The sequence below is a fragment of the Melanaphis sacchari genome, unplaced genomic scaffold (genome assembly GCF_002803265.2).
Source record: "Melanaphis sacchari strain LSU unplaced genomic scaffold, SCAv2.0 Contig9_pilon_pilon, whole genome shotgun sequence".
NCBI lineage: Eukaryota > Metazoa > Arthropoda > Insecta > Hemiptera > Aphididae > Melanaphis > Melanaphis sacchari.
Genome location: NW_020271711.1, coordinates 2,309,763 through 2,328,551, shown reverse-complemented (window position 1 = coordinate 2,328,551; position 18,789 = coordinate 2,309,763). Strand labels below are relative to the sequence as shown.

At 25.4% G+C, this 18,789-nt stretch overlaps 1 protein-coding gene across 1 annotated transcript in view; it reads left to right on the top strand.

Moving 5' to 3' along the window:
* LOC112603192 (probable G-protein coupled receptor Mth-like 5) overlaps positions 1-5,248 on the top strand; it is a gene marked incomplete in the record, with an annotated part of 28,733 nt that extends 23,485 nt beyond the window's left edge. The window contains 5 exon segments of the mRNA XM_025351667.1: positions 107-332; positions 710-1,010; positions 2,109-2,381; positions 3,441-3,576; positions 4,736-5,248. Coding sequence (XP_025207452.1) covers positions 107-332; positions 710-1,010; positions 2,109-2,381; positions 3,441-3,576; positions 4,736-5,030 — 1,231 coding nt within the window.
* Between the last annotated feature and the right edge of the window lie 13,541 nt (positions 5,249-18,789).

Below are 18,789 nucleotides of genomic sequence, written 5' to 3'. Positions count from 1 at the left end.
AATCATAAGGCATCGCCTAAATTTTTTTACGTAGAATTATTAATATTTTGAGACTAAACGGATATTAAGATTATTAGTTATTTTATTTACATTTTTTTAAATTTAGATTAGCTACCGGATTCCCAAACTGTAAAACCCGTCAACAATGGTTAGTATACCATTACCGTGGCTCTGGCGACCGTCTGGTGTTATATCCGAGTGGAAAACTCAGACACTACGTCCTCAAACACCAGCACGGCAGCAGCGAAGAACAACAGCAACAGCATCAAGACTTCATCGTAGAACACGAACGGTCCTTCGATTACGAGCAAGGATTTTACTGCTTGGACAAAGTAAGAATATAATAATTATTAATAAATATTTTATGGCCATTGAGATTCTGCGACTACTTTGACGAGCGTAAGTAATGATTTTCAACTTTCGGAACGCTTAATCACTTATGCATATTAGTGGAATGATTACAGGACTTGGTTAAAGAGAGAATACGAGAGAAAGAATAGAAGGACAATTTTATATTTATAATTATTTATCTAAAAATGCAATATGTTCTTGTGTATAGGTATATCCTTTGTATTAGTTCAAATTGTTTATTAACACTTTATACAATAATACATTTATTAATTAAAATACATAAGAAGATTATTAACAAAAAATATTGCTAGTTTTTTGAAATGCTTAATTATGTTTTCATCATTAATATTTTTCGCAGGTCATTGACATTGATCGTCCGGACATAAACGCACAAGTGGCCGTCATCTGTACGCCACAGATACCGTCACCTTGGACGGATTCTGATTTCGTTATGCGAAGGATCGTGAACCCTATTTTCCACGCCATTGCGATAGCTTGCTTGCTGCTCGTTGCCATCGTTCATTTCGTGTTGCCACAACTCAGAGACTTGATCGGAAATATGGTCACTACTCTAGCTGGATGTATGATCGTAGCCCGGATCGCCAACATCGTTCGTATATTCGTCGAGTACAACGGTCCTGTCAGCTATTTGACAGCTGGTATGTATATTGTATTTAATATAAACACAATAAATGTGGTATAAATGTATTTATAGGTACCAAGGTATATTATATTGACCAAACATAATCATTCTAAAACTGAAACCTTTGGTTTGTTTTTTCGTTTAAATTGAAATTAATTTAAAAATTTCAATCAAATTTCTTGGTTTTAAATTACGTGCTGGTACAAACATCTCTTTGCAGAGTATATAATTTAATAAAAAGCTGAAAATAACACAACTAAATAATGATGAAAAGTCTTTAAAGTATTATATTACTTAAGTTTCAATATATAAACATTAAAAATAATTTGTTTAGGAAGTAATATTAATAAAAACATTATTAAATATGCACTAAAAATTGAATTGAAAATATTTTATTTAAAATTATGTAAAAAAATAAGTATTGATTAATTATCAAAAAAGGTATAAAAATATTTTAAAAGTAGAAAATATTTCGTTATCTTCGCCATTTAACATTATTTATCTTCAATCTATATAATATTAGCCCACATTAATAAAAATGTAATACAAAAATTGATCGATATTAGTATAATATGTATATTGCATTTAATAAGTAGGTTTGTCATCTTGTCTTTGGCAATAACGACCGATCGTAATTTTATCGATATTATATGGCTTTGAACGCGAAAATACGTCGAAAAACAAATATATGTGCTATAAATAATAATATGCAAAGTACAATTAGTATTATTTTAATAAAAATGATCTAAACTGGGAACAATAAATTCTCATCAGATTTCAAAAAGCTTATTCCAATGTATATACATTTACATATAAATCCGGTCCTAGTCATAATCCATAAGATTAAAACTCTTTTTAGTGTATATTATAAATCATTTCGCGCAAATATCAATACACATTAAACGTATTAATCACCATCGTCGGCGAGTATCGTGTATTATTTTGTACTTCATATGTTTTGTAAATAAAAATGATAATTTTTTTTTAGTACCTGAAGATAATTTATTGATAGATAAGAGGGAATAAGCCCAGCATTACTTATGTTGGTCATGTAATATATCGATAGAATATATTGTATAATATGTATATCCATTTATTATTATTTTCCTTTTAGACGCGTTTCTTTACACGTCCACGCTCGGTTCGTTCTTTTGGCTGAACGCAATGGGATATTACATTTGGCGTACATTCAAATCACGGAACGTGTTCCTGCGCATTACCGATGGACGCAAATACTGTTATTATTCGCTATACGTGTGGGGTTGCACGTTAACCATGGGTGGCATGGCGCTTTTCGCACATCTAATATTGGACTCACGTCACAACAACGTTAATAGAAACTATTCGTCGCATCCGTCTACGACCACATCAATAGAAGGAGCTATAGGTAAGTTGAATCGAATGTCTATGATTACTTGACCATTTTCTTCCAAATATTAAAATCATTGCAATATTAAGACAAATTATTTCATTTTTATTCGTTGTTTATAAGAGCTTATAACACTCATCTTAATATTAACAATACATAGATCACTTCAGGGTTCCACGGAGCTTAATAAGTAATTTTTTTCAAAATTTTCAAGAAAGTTACTTTAAAATATCTAACTATATAAAGATTAGTAGCGGCTAGTGAGGAAAAAATGTTTGTACAATTTTTATCAATAAAGCCCAATATTAAGAATATTTGTAATAATAAAAAACAATTTCACTTATCTCATTAAAATTATAATTTAGTCTAATTAAAGTAATTTAAGTATTATTATTTTTATTTTAACATATTTTATGGATTAAATATATTTAAGACATTGTTATTATATGAAATAATTATAATTTTTATTGAAAATAATTCTAAAAAAGCTGGAAAGCTAAAAAAAAAAGTAGAGGTTCCTCGGATAAAAAAGTTTAAGAAACGCTGACATAGATAATTAAAAACGATTATTCGTATATTATATTTTAGTTTGATGTTTCTATAATTCTAAATTATTAAAAAATAATAATATTTTATTGTATTTTATCATAATGATCTTTAATTTTAATTCATTTTATATTTTATGTTGATCTATGTACCTATAACAATAATATTGAACAATACTTTTACCAGAAAATGATAGATATCTATTTAACTTAATGAGAGTGTGACACTTACTTATTTTAATTTTAAAAAAATGATAATTGTCAAGTTAGTTTTTACGCATTTGTTTGAAAAGAAATACGAATGTGAACGTGAACGTTCCGAACATTGTAAAATAATAACAAGTGCATATTTTTGCTTTTTAAACGCATAATAGTATATGTTTTTAAAGCACACCCATATAATAGGTAGTTCTCTGTATAAACTGTTAAAAACTATGTACACACTGCCTTCGCAGACGTGAAATATCACTGCCTCTACAGAAGTTGTAATGTCCAAAAAACTAAATTTTATGTTTTTTTTTTTTCTACACAGGGTGGCTCGGAATTGCAGTCATATTCGTTCCAGTCATATGCACTATTCTAGTCAATTTGTTTTTTTACGTTTCCACCAAAACAGTGATCAAACGGATGTCGACATATGGTCAAATCCATCACAAAATGAAATATAGGTAAGAACAATATTATCATTATAATATTAATTAACAAAGGAGACATTAACGTTGATGAAGTGTGAGTAGTATATAATGCATAATGCATACGCTAATATATTAAAATATACTAAATAATAATATATAATATTGCATTCGTTGCAATAATAATGATTTAAAAAGTTTGAAGTTCGACGGTAGAAATTTTTTAAAGGTATCAACTTGATTATTTACTTTCAAACTGCCTTGACAAATAATCAAAATTATAGTTATTTTTTGCAAATTATTGATCAATGTTTTAATTTGAAATTTTGTATTACTAAAACATAAGTTTTTTTTAAAAAAATTTCTAGCAAAAATCATAATTTTCGGGATTTAAAATTAAAAACTTTGTAATCTGACAAGTAATGTAATAAATAAAAATCTTTTAGGTATGATGAATAAAAAATATGAAATGTTATCTTAAATTATAATTTTTGAATCAAATATTAATTTGACAAACTTCACAAAAATTTAACACTTATCAATTCATCTTAATGAAGTATATTCAAAATATTAACTATAAATTATACGCATAATATAATATATGACTATTTATTTCATTAATACCATACAAATGACGAATACGAAATAAGTAGTATTATACTGTAATTTCCTATCTCTCGACTTATAAACCGTTTTATTAATTCATTATAAATGTTGCCCGAATCAAGTACCTATTTCATATTTTAGTAATCATATTTAAAACTACCAAACAGATGGTATACACATATGTAATAGATATAACCCATTGAGAATTTATATTATAAATAACTATTAAATACTTGATGCTCTTGAAAATGTGGAGGTATAAGAAAACTCTTGATTACGAAAAAAAAAAAAAAATTGTCCGCAAAACGGTTGTAGTGTTGTACATAACGTCTACTAATGTAACAAACAAATAAATAAAAATAAATGATTTTTATAAATCTGTTCTGTCGAATGGAAATTTGCCATATTGCAAGGCACCGTGAAAACACGTCCTATACCATATATAGTGGCCTATTCAAGGGGTGTTTTATTTGTTGAAATTAATTTATTGTTTTACTCGTAGACCTGCTTATACACTATACTAGCTGATGATGATCTTACTATCTACGGTGTTAGTGAAGCTATATAATTGATTTTTTCTCACCTACAGTTTCGACATGTTTTCCAAACTTTTCGTGATCATGGTGGTCGACTTGACGCTGTTCATCTTGTCGTGGACCCAACACGACTCGCTGTTCTACATACACGTCGTCTTCAATCCAGTCCAAGCGGCGTTAGTACTCTACGTGACCGTTATCCGACCGAAACGCGTTAAGTTTCTGCTGCGAAAGGCCTGCTGCTATGAGCGGTGTATTTTGCCGTGTTGCCGACCAAAGGAAACAGACGTACAAGCCGGCACCGAATGGGGAGAGGAAATGATGGCATTCAACACTGCCGATTATTAGCGATTTTGTCCACTCCAGTTTCGTGTTACGATACGCGTATTACGTATATGTTTTATAAAATGTTACGTACTCTATGTAGACCAGGTCATTACAATATTATTATAGGTACTAATAAAAACGATCAGACGAAAACGAATGTCGTCGTATTTATATTTTATGTTCTTTTTCGATAAATATTACGAACTTTAATATTAATTAGATTTTAGATTTTTATAATTATTTTTACTATCATTTTTTTTTTTTTTTTTTTTTTTTTTTTATATATATATATATATACAAATCGCCATTACAATAAATGCAATAATAATATTTATACATAATATATTGTGTAAGATTTTGCGTGTACTTACTTATTGTAATCGCTGCTGTTTATTTATTTTCAGTACCTACCTATTCATGATTCTAAGCCAAAATCATAAGTAGATGTACTTTACTGCTTCTTCTATGTATAGATACGAAGCATTCAATGTTTAATAATTATGTTAAGTTATTAAGTATACAAATATGAGAAATGTTCCAATTAATGTTTATAATCAAGTACAATTTTAAATATTTAACGCGTTTGAAATAAAATATAAAATACGTAATCTACATAATTTTTTTTTTCATTTTTTTATCCTGTAAAATACTTTAAGCGATTAAGTTGATTGTATTTACATAATAATCTATTTTTCTGAATTACAATACAAAATAAATAAAGTTGTTTGATGAAAAATCGTTATTTTTAATATATTTAATTTAAACTTCTAACAAGTAACAGTTATGAAAAATAATATTGGGCTCGTGTATTTTTATATTTTTAAGATCTAGTAAAAAAAAGCTCATTAGGAACCTATTGTATGTAATGTCTTATCATGAAAAATTTTAAATGTTAAACATAAAAAAATATATTGGTAGAATATCTATAAAATACTATTAAAAATATTTGGTCATAATTTCAAGTCTCCGTAGTTATTTATTTTTAAATTTTTGTATTAACCATCGCATTTTGAGATTCTATAAACATGTTTTGATTTTTAACAGAAAATTGAATCAGTCGAGGCTTGATAAAAATTTGAAAAATCACTGTATCTACTTGACAAATAATTGGTAAAAACAAATTAAAGAAAACAATATTTCTTAAAATTGACTATTAATTTAAGATTTTTCATAAGTTTTGTGTTAAATTACATAGTTTTGAAATTAAAAAAAAGTTAAACATATTTTCACAAAATAATGTTTATGAACTTTAAAGATTTGATTGTTTTAAAAAATTCATTAAAGCTACAAACATTTGCAAGTTATTTTGTACCTATTTGAAAAATATTCAGTTTCAATAGTTTTTAAAATGTTATTCAAGGTTCCATGTAAATTATTCTTACAAAAATCTCAAAAATACAAATGCTTAGTTTATTTATTTTAAATATTTCTAGTTTAAATTTTGATGAAATTAGATATTGTTAAACGAAAAATAACAATTTTAGTTACTTTATTGTAAGTTAGAAAATATTTTCCATAAAAACTTCAAAGTTCAAATTTTACACCAATTTACAGATTACATAATACATAATATATTTACCTATTGATGTATAATTAATTACTAAAAATAATACAATATTTTCATTACGCATGTATAAAATATTTTAAAGCTATTCATAAAATGAATCTATTACTATTTATTATTTAGTATTTTATGGTATCGGGTATGTTGTTATTGTCTTATAAATTATAATAAAAGCTTATATGAATTAACATAATAATCAAAAAATACTAATTTATGCGATCTTATTGGTTTTTTTTTTTAATTAGTTCGATCTGCCGTATATCTCTCCATTATATAAAATGATTTTGTTTATTTTATCTTGCATTTACATTCAATTTTTAAATATTTTAAATTACATTTATTCAATTTTAAAATGAAAAGAGGATCAAATCTCCAGGAAGTTGGTGTGGGTTAGTGATTATATCGAGAGAAGAAAAACTATTAGTCATTATTAGAAAAAATTAAATACTCATATGCAGATTGTTACTGTTCAAAATTGTTTTTCACCGTGATATCGTATACAATGAGTTACCATTAAATTAAAATTCTTCAACTTCATTACTGCTACCTACTTAATGACAAGATTAAGAGAACATCGTATCTGCATATGTTGTATTCGACTTACTAACGTATACAGTGGCGAATTAATGGGATAAGGAATAAATCCGCCTTATAATGACGAAAAAAATCCCGTTTTGAAACGGTTAAAATGAAAAATATACACATCATGAAAATTATTAAATAAAGAATTTTTCATTATGAATATTATGTTCACAAAAACATTAATTTTTCGTCCAAGGTATATAGACGTTTGTTATTGACATAAAATCTATTTTTGCGTAAGTATTAAATATTGTTATCATTATTAGTTAATTACTTTCATGTTGTGGCCTGTAATTCATTTGTGTCTACTTTTATAATAGCGTATTCAAGCGCCATCGAAATATTATTTTAATTTATTGTTTGATTCCTTAATTCTTGTTCATGATTATCTGATCAGAGTGTCGTGACTCGTAATATTGTACCGTACCAATAGACAATACTGTAAAAGTAATCTAAAAGATAAGTCAATTTTATGATTTAATTTGTTTATAATGTAGAATTCTTAATACAGGTATAAATATTTATATAATAAAAATATTAAACATTAAATACTGTTGAAATATATGATTAACATTAGTAGTTAAAATTATATAAAGCTTAATTTTTTTTTAAACAGAGAAGACTTAACGGCTTAGTTATACTATTCATAAATCTTAATTACTTAATAGCCGCTGATGAAGTTCTTATTGAACTATATAATAAAGAAACAACGTTTGGAATTTTTGTTTAATATTATTAAATTTTTTATATGTCTATTTAGTTTTTTATACGTAACTTATTTTCAATTTTCTAATAAAAGTATTATTACAATTATAATAGTATGAACTCTGAATATTTTAATTATGGTCTTTGAATAAAATTATTGTATTAGGTGAAATGTAAACCACTCAGATAGATAAATTTATGAAATGTAATCCTCCTCCCTCATAAGAAAATCGAATATATGCCACTGAACGTATACCTTACAAAAATATATGTTTAGTAGCTTTAAATTTCTGTATTTAGCGTATATATATAAATGATTTTATATGTATTATATTTAAATTAGAGTAAAATGACCTAATTTTACCTTAAAAACTTACCTAATTTAAAGGTAAGAATATTATCTGAATTCATTTGTTGTTTTTTTTACGGTATTTTAATTTTTAAGCAAGTTATGAGTCGGTAAATTATTTAATCAGTTATAAGTAAAAAGAGATTCATAATATAAATAAATAATAGTATCTTAAAATAAATCAAAAACGCTTAGTTTAGTAAAATTCATAATAATATAATATATTTAAAAGTTTTAAGTTTCTAAAAAATATGCTATTAAATTATAACAACGTTATTGGTATATCATTTAAATAAGTAATTGTAATTCTGTCAACATATTTGTTTACTTCAAATGTACTAAAAAAAAAAAAATTTCGCTTATGTATTCTTATAATATTTATAAAGGCATAAAGTTATAAAAAAAATCTATATGGGATCTAATACTAAATGTTCAAGCTTTTTGACCATGTAAAAAATATGTATCCCTATTATTTTATAGAAATAACTAAAAATAAAATTGATTCATACGTCTGTAAATAACTCAAAAAAGTAATATTTTGAAAATTTTAATATGTATATAAAATAATTATATAAATATTTTGTGTAATTTTCAAATATCTACTGTTATTCGTTTTTAAATAACGAAAAAAAAAATTTCTTTTTACGAGAAATATTTATTATTTGAGTGAATATCCAATGTTATTAATGTTATAAAAATTTGAACTTTAAACAATTATAAAATAAATGTGACTTTTCGGTAAAGTTTTTATTTTTATTGTAGGTAAAAAACTAATGAAGAATCTTATATTACATTTTAAAACCCTAGATATAAAAAGAAAAATTTTAGCTGATTGTGTATAATAATGGCCTTGTATCATTTTTGCATCACTAGCTATCGTTCATTTAGAGTTTAGACCATTTTTGTAAGACAGTTGCGCATCGTTTGATTTTTGGGTTATGCATCGTTTGTGCATAGCATGTTTACCATAAGTAAAATGATCATACATAATTTACCCATAAGCGTATTATTCAACAACAACACCAAAAGAGATTAACATTATCTAAAAGCACAAGTTGCTTAATAACTTTCAGCTCAAACTTTACGCTTGTTATATTCAATTTTAATATTTAATTTGGAGTAGGTATTTTTAATACAAATGTAATATAATTATATATTTATATTAGAAATATATATATATATGAGATTAAAAACTTAAGTGTTCGAGCAACATGTTATCGCGACCATACTATAGTTACTACTTAAGTTTTAGTCAGAAAAATATTTACAAAATAAGTTTTTTTTTTTAATATCATTAAAAAAAAATATTATTTAATTTTAATTTAATTAAAATTTGGCATTTAATTGTAAAGAATACAACATTAAATTTGAGCTAACATATTATTTATAATTGTAGATAATAGTTATTAATTACATAGGTAAATACTACATATACAAAATATAAAATATTACCATATATTATAAACTAAACTGATTTAACGTTCATTAAACTGTTACCTATGTTTTAAAACTATTTTGATTATACACATTAATGTTATGGATGAAATAATTTTAACACTTCGATAATATCGATAGCTCGCTACAAGACAGTTAGTCGTATTTTAAATATGAATAGAAAAAGTAAACAAAAGTTTCATATTTATTATTATTAATAATTTATTATAAAGTTCTGTATATTACATACCCGTAATTAAAATACGAAAGCAAACTAGTCGATATGTACCTACTGTATGTTTAAAACAATAATTATATTTTTAACCCTAGAATGTTATTACCTTATTTATAGGACTTGGGAGTTTTAGCAAATGCATCATATATTTTTATTAAATCATAGAACATCGAAAGTAAAATACAAATTTGTTTCATATTTTACAGATATCGTATAAAACATTTTATTTTATTAATTTATGCATATTTACGATTTCTAGTCCTAGTTTACAAGTTTAGAGTTTTAAATGTTAGCTTTAGCTTAATTTTTTATAAAATGAAAAAATTAAACAATAAAACTCCACTAAAATTACCTCCCTTTTATAAATTATGAGTTCAACATATTAATAATTTAAATTTTATAACCCTAACTTTCACACAACTTCTAATATTCAAAATTTGCACAAGCCTTAAAGTATCGTGAAAAATATAATTTGAAGTAAAAAATTATTTTTGTTTTGGATATACTACTATTTTTTTTTACTAAATATTTAATTAAATTAAAAAAAAAAAAAATGATTTAAAATTAAAACGATTTTTTCATTTGAACAGATTAAATATTCTTTAATTTCCTATTACAGTGTAATTTAATTTAATAGATATAATAATGTATAATGCTTTTGTGTGATAATTATATTTTAGTTTATTTTTATGAATTATAAATATTAGTATTACTTACTACTGTTTTAATAAATTAATTTAAAATACATATACAAAAGCTATAATCGATTTGTATTAAAATAGCTTTTTAAAGAGCTTTCTAACATAGACTTATTTGTGAAAATCCAATAATTTATCTTCAAAAAAATTTAAACATCAAATAAAAGTAAACCTCTCAAATTATACTATAGCCTACGAAAGATATAAATAATGTAATATAATAGATCACCATTCTTAAGTATAAGTATTTGTCATACACTTTAATTTCTAATTATATTTAAGTCAAAATTACCGTAATTACTATTGAAAGTTAAAACGACTTTTAATTAAATACGATCATCACCTATGTTTTTCTTATTATTTTTATAATTTATCTGATTAACTACCTTAATAAAGAAATATATTGTAGGATCTCTAAAATAATATAATTGATTAAATAATGTATAAATGTATTGTACTTTATTACTTTTAAAACCATTTTAATAGGTATTTTGAAAAAGTTTAATAATTATTATTTTTAAGTTTTGATTAGTATTTAAGTAAGTAGATATATAATGATTTATATTTAGACATTTTTGTGACTTTTTTTTTTTAAATAAATAGTATTAAAATACTCTTATACAATCCATTACAGTTTTACTACGGTTCTAGAACGCTTATTAAGAAACGTATCCTTAGCGACGACCTTTGAATCGATACAAACTAAATACAGAATTAATGTAGGGTCATTCAACCTATTGGTATGTTTAAATGTTTGTCTTGTTATTAGGCCATCGTCATTTGGTATCGTCTTAGATGCATGTTGGTATGTCAGCTCAAAAGAATTCGTCGAAAAATAAACCAAAAATAAACAGCAAGTATGATAACTTATTTATTTTTATATCACTGTGTAGGATCATATAACAGTAATTTTTTTTTTCATTTGTTAGTGATTCGAAAAATCTTATGGAAAAGGCTAAATATTTGCAATCTATATCGAACGAAAAAGAGAAGCCTGAACATTCAGTGAGTTTTTATAATTTTGTTCTTACTTTTTTTTTCGATAAAAATACGAATTTAATTAAAAAATAATTGTTACTGGTATAATTTTGAATGGTATCATTATTCACGTGATTATTATGATTTTTAGTCTATCTCTGGACTGTATACAAAAACGAAAGAAAAAAATGAACTATTCAGGGTTAATGAAAAATTCGAATTAGAAGACACCAATTGTAAGTACTTGTCTATTTCTTAGATAATAGTTGATTGTGTGATACAATTCGTCGAGTTGAATGTTGTTTAGCTGTCGAAATGCACGATTCTGAAGATAACGTTATCGTCGGAAACAGAAAAACTCCAGTTAAAGAAGAACCACCCGAAATATTAAACCTAGATAAAACCATCGAAGAGTTTAAGACTACAACGAAATTCAAATTTATTTACCTAGTTTACGCAGTCGATAAAAAATCTAAATATTTTTCACCATATAATTTCAAAACTGTTCTGTTCAAAAATATCAATAAATGTTGTTTCTTTACTCTAAGTAACGAAGGTATGTTGTCTCATATTCAAAATGAAGTAACATTCACGCCTTTTGCACGATTCGAAGAGGAATATAGATTATATAAAAAAATTATTAAAGTAAGTGAAGGTTTTTATAATAAGTGCTTATAATATGGTATACCTACTCGTATACTGTTAAGCGTATTAGTTGTACGTTATAATCAGTATTAGGCGCATAATGTGAAAATTATTTAAATTTTGGTAACAAAAAAGAAATTAGAAATACAAATCAAAAAATTATAAATAATTTTAAAAATATTTTTAAATTATATTTTGAGCAAATTTTCAATAAAAATGTATAAATTTAATATAAAAAAGAAAAATAATACTATTAAAATATATATGTAATAATTAGCGTACTTAAATTCCAACTAAGTGCTGAGGTATAGTTGTTACTATTTATTTAGTGATATTGAACGTTTTATACACGTAATATTTTAAATAAACAACTTTTAAGCATATTTTACTATACATATAGCATTAATATCTATTAATTTCTTAATTGATTAAAAATTCTTATCAACACAGATAAAAGTATAAGTAAAAACATAAAGCTCAGAAAAACTATATTGACATTTTTTAATTTCAACTGAGAATTAAATATTATTAATTTACTTTGTGACAAAGGCGTATTTTATTTATATCTATGGAAGAAGGGGTTATTAATTTAATAAAAAATTTAAATTACTTATTTTTACATTTTTCTTTAAATAAAACTTTTGTTTAGTAATGCAGTGTGTCAATACTTTGAAGTTTTGAAGTTTTTGTTTAATAACTTAATATACATTTATGAAAACTTATATACATATTAGCAACGTTGTACATATGGCGTAACCTTACGATTTATGCAATTTCTATGAAATTATACAAATTTTGTTTTCTTTTGAAATCCTCGCTTATACATAAAACAAATTCACATCGTATCTATTCACGTCTCTATGTGAAAATATAATAAATATGAAAAATATGAAAATTTAAATTCGTAACAAAAATCTAAGAAAAAAATATAGTTTATTATCAACCCAACAAACGACCTTTTATAAACATTTATTTACTTGGTTATCTGGTCGAAAACAACTTATTTAAGAAAATTGAAGAAATCTTAAGAAAAAAAAAACTTTCACCATCACAGCGATGGAAGTTTTGATATTAAATGTGATTGCTTATACTATTTTTTATACAGATATCATTGTTCAAAAACTACCTACAATGGAAGTGTCTACACTTCTGGTATAAGCACATTTTACAGAACAAGTACTGTCGAGCAAGGGAAGAACTACAAGGTCCGCTGTCGTTATTCATGCTGTCCGCTCCATTACGGGACGCGTCGTTAAAGGTATATGATTTGATTTATCAGACTACGGAAATGAGCTTGTACAACGGTTCAGTTTCGGAAGAAAACACCCTTCAAGCATTTAAAGAACAACAGGTTGGTGTTAATGCATGTAGGGATAACTAGGTATTATAAACAAGGCTACGACTACTTTATGAAAATTACCTAAAAACTAACTGACATTTCGCATTTTTTTACAAATGTATTAGCAATAATTAGATAGTTGGCCTTTTTTAAGTAATTTTCACACAATTTCAGGCACACTAATAAAAATAATACGTAGTTTATTTTTAACCAGTGTAAATTCCTATATAAAAACAAACATAATTAGACATTAGACCAATTGAACCCGGCTGTACGTTAAATACTCACACAACATTTGTCATGTTCCAGCGATACGTAAACGTTTTTCTCGAGACTTAGAGGACACTCAGATGATGTTTTTCGGTTGCCTTAGGTTATACTTACATTATTTTTATTCCAATACATTCTCTTGATACCCTAAATAATCAAAAAATATAAAATATAAAAATGTTAATAAATCAGCAATAATATAATAAAGTTTTAAAACGTGCCGTAGCAAAAAACACGTTGACAAATTTTAACTCATGCCAACAAAATAACAAAATAATTTAGGTATTAAGCCGTATTATCAAAATAAATAGGTAATTAAAAATATTTATACTTTTTTTACCTAAGAACTTGTTTTCGGTTAGTGCTAAAGGGGATATCAATAGCTTATATTTATATGAAAACTTCCAAAGGATTGTTAGGAATTAACAAGTTTGGCGGTTAGCACCAACAAATTAAAAATAGCTTAGTACTTAATATAATTTTTATTGCTGTTTGAATTATTATCATGATGATGATACTTACACTAGACACTCTATTCATATTCAAGATTATAACTGTTGTTGTATATTAACACAACCATTAATAATAGGTACTTAATATTATACCATATAATATGTTATAAATTTATAAATATTTAATAGAAATTATACACTTTTTAATCAAATTATGAAAAACGTATTATCTTAAGGTATAATTGAATCTAACAGTTAATGCACATTATTTATGTTCAAATTAGCGAAGTTTTAGACATTATTAAAATAACAATGTTTCAATGCAAACTGAACAACCTGCTTTAGCTGTTTAAAATTTAAAACAAATTAAATTAATATAATTAATTAACATTTTTTTTTTTTTTTTTTATTGATCTTATTTTAAAAACTCAGCAACTTAGGCCATTAGCTGTGAATAGAAACAAAAAATTATTTTTGGTGTATGTTTTGTTTGTAAGGTTTAATTAGTAGGATTAGAACACGTGTATGTATGTGTACGCCATGAATTCGTCACTAAGAATTCGGGTGGTCACCCATCCGAGAATTAGCGACGCCGGCCGATGTTTGACATCAGAAAACATTATTAACTGTGGCTAACCACTGCGTCACGCCAGGCCACTAATTAACATTTGTTTAACTTTTGAATTATCGTTAAAGAACAATTTTCATTTAAAATGTATACATTCTTATACAGCAAAATTGTTCTTCAAACGCACAATTTATGTAGGTATTTGAAAATAGTTTTCCTACTATTTACATTCATACGTTTTAGTGAAATTAATTGAAATTTTTAATCAATAATAAATAAATAGCATCGGAATAAAAATTAAAATAGGAGAAGTTTTTCTGTCGTCTAGTAGGTATAAGTGTACCTAAAAATACTTTTATGAGTAGGTAATTATTACTGTTTAAAAAAACTTTTAAAATTTAAAATGTTATTTCAAACAAAATTCGATAATCATTAATATTGTATTTAGAATACTAAATAAATTTTCATTTATATGCATATTAATCCATTCTAAATATGTAAAGCATATTATATTTTTTTGCATAAAATATCGAATAAATTAAAATTCGTGTGAAAATAAGGGTTAGAAAAATAAAATATTGTTTTTACTCTGGTATATAAGTCAAACAATTAAAAAAAAGAAATAAGAAAGTTCCTCTATTGTATTTTGGGTCTTAACTTTATAATAGTAAAAAGTTTCATGTTCATACAATTTATATTTTCTTAATTACAACCAAAATACCAAAATTATAATTTTTCTTTTAAACATTAACTTTTACCAAATTTTAACTTAAACCAAGTGTAAAATTAAGTAATTTAACATTTGGAGTAAAAATAACTTATAAGAAATCATTAACTAAGCTTTCAAGCTTTTTGAGTAAGAAAATAAATTGACAAAATAATTATGTAAAATATAAATTTTAACAACTAAAATCAAGAAAAAAAGTAAAAAAATCTAAAATGTCAACTATTTATAAGTATTACAAAATTATTAAATAAATTTAAAAATAAATTAAAAACTATTATAAAATTATTTAGTGAAATTATCAAATTTCTACAGTTGTTCCCTTTGGAATTATTATAACTAAACCACTAATCTATAATTTTGTTAAAACTGGTTTTGTGATTATATGTATCCAATATTTGTTAATTTTTGTTGGTTTTTCTCAATTATTCTAATATTTTTAACAACGCCCTTTCTTTTAGTATTAACTAGCTAATTGATCTTAAAAACATTTTTTTATTTTTATAAATTACATACTAACATATTATAATCTTATTAACCCGGGGTATTATATATGTATAAACACACACACACACACATATATATATAACGTCATTAATTAAAACAATTCAGAATTTGAATTATATATTTTTTTTATCAATATTCTTCTATAGGAAAATAGCACCGAGGTGGCCATCAGAAACTTGCGGGATCTACGCTTAGCGGTTAAAAGCTTAGTGTTAGCCGCGTGTTCCAGCGCCCTGGCCGAGTGCGGATTTAGTGTGGACGACTCGGAATTTCGCGTCATAAAGACCTCGCGTATAGCACAGTCCCGCTGCAATGGTGGTGGTAGTGGTATCACCAGCTATACGATGCCATTCGTAAAACAAAGATCTAAACTGAAATGCTGCCAGAGGATATGCCGGTTCATCGCGTTGGTTGATTTCCAGTTGCAATCACATCTCCACACGATAGCCAGAAATCAGATCATTAATTTTGAAGCGGATGTACGCAGACACTACAAGTACGTTTCCGGCGAATCGTATCAACTGAATGGCTGCGACAAGGACAACGTCGATAACGCACTGGAAAATGACAGGTCTTCGGACGATCCCAAAGTGAGAATAATTGTATATCCGGTTTAGTCCATCGTAATAAAACAATAACATTATAATCGTCGTTTTCTATGTAAACAATATATTATATACTTCCAATGCGCAGTCACCGTTATTTGTATTAGAGGCCTTTTTAACGAAAAATGGTATCGAGTTCGATAAAACACAAAACGATTTCATCGTTTACGTGTCGTTTCTAATGGAAAACTGGAAATGGATCGTTATCACCCACGTTCCTCCGCTTCTAGACGACATGGAATTCAATGATTTCGCAATGTGAGTTCTAAACAGTAAATACACACATACACCATCATGTAGTGTTGTGTAAACTGATTTTAACAAATAGTTATAATTTATAACTCTATAATACATTACATGCGTGTTACTTACTCATTTCGTTACGCGGAATCCGAATAATTGAAAATAAATTTACAAACATTTTAAAAATCAAAAGAGTACTTATGTAATCATTACTTTTAACTAAACAATTCTAACACTATTTTTATGTGATTCGTGTTTTAAATGTATTAATTATTAGGTGATTATTGGTCCATTTATTTGCAACCAATTCGATTGTATGGGATTGAAATCATTCGTGGCACAATACATTGTTCCTAATGTATGCCATAAAAAATAGATCTTATAGGTTGTATTATTCAATTTTAAATCATATTTTAATTTTATCAACATTTAATACACCAAATTTTAAATATTTTGAAAGTATCGTCATTGATACTCATAATATCTGTTAATAAATAACTACAAAATATTTAGAGAAAATAAAAATAATAATAATATTATACATTTATACACCAAGACCAATAAATGCGTTCATGTGTATTTCTGATACTTTTTAAGAACATAAAATTTGTTTCACATAACGTTATAAGTTATAATTTATTCTGAAAATAACGTTTAAATATTTTCAAGCTATCAAGTTTCGAGCCTTAGTCATAACTATACTAGCTATACTAGCTAGTAGCTAGTACATATATCTACTATATATTTTGGAATATTTAATGTTTTGTGTATGTAATTGTATTTGTCTTATTCAAATATTTTTCTATTTTTAAATAATATATTATTTTTGGGATATTATTTTCAATAGCTATTTTGCTTTTATTTCGATATTGCAATAACACTTGACAATAGAAAATAAATGCAAATACCAAATAAAAGAAATAACTTAATGCTTTTCAAATTATTTTCTTTCCGAAATTAACACATTATTTTTATATGCTATCTAAATTATATATAAAACAAATTAAACGTTATATTTACTAAGAATTATTTATTACGTATTGTCAAAGTGAAAATAAATGTAATTCATGATGAAAATGTTAGCATAATATTAAGTTTCATAGAGAATATTTGACTAATTTCACATATACATAATCAGTTGTTAATACATAATTCTGTATAAATAAATATTTATTCATAATATTTAAAATATAACGTATGGAGTAAAAATGTGAGAAAATAACACAAAAAAATAAATTGATGTTTTGTAACAATTAAGTAGATAGAAAAGTAATTTTTGTTACTGTACTAACTGCATAGGAAACTAAAACTATAAGTGCCTGTTTAATGAAAACTGAAAACTTGATCGATCACAATAAAAATTTTAGCCCGTCGATTTGCGGTAATCAGAATGATCGAGTATGCGGCAACGGACCATCACTGCAATTTGTATTTGAAACTGACAGTGCGTATCAGAGCTCCGCGGAAAAGATATTGAATTATTTCACTACAAATTTTAAGGCGGTACACATGTACTTGACACGTCTGGAATATGTTTACATTATTTACAGGGAAAACGAAGACATCGATCAAGGAAGTATCGTAAATGAAACCAGTAAGTATTTTATCACTTGAGTATACATGCATGAAATTCACCATTCATCGCGCGGAAATATACCTATCGTTTTATTTTCTTAGGCATAAATAATTTTCAAAAAATGTTAGAGAAATACAAACAACAAATAAACGACGTAGATAAAATAAAGACTACACATATTTTGGGAATGTTTCATTTAAAATTACATCTTTTGAAAAATGTTGCTAAACCTACATGCGAATATTTATTAGATCTAGTGGAAAAAACGCTTGTAAAGTATGTGCAAAATCGTATTAAAACCGTATA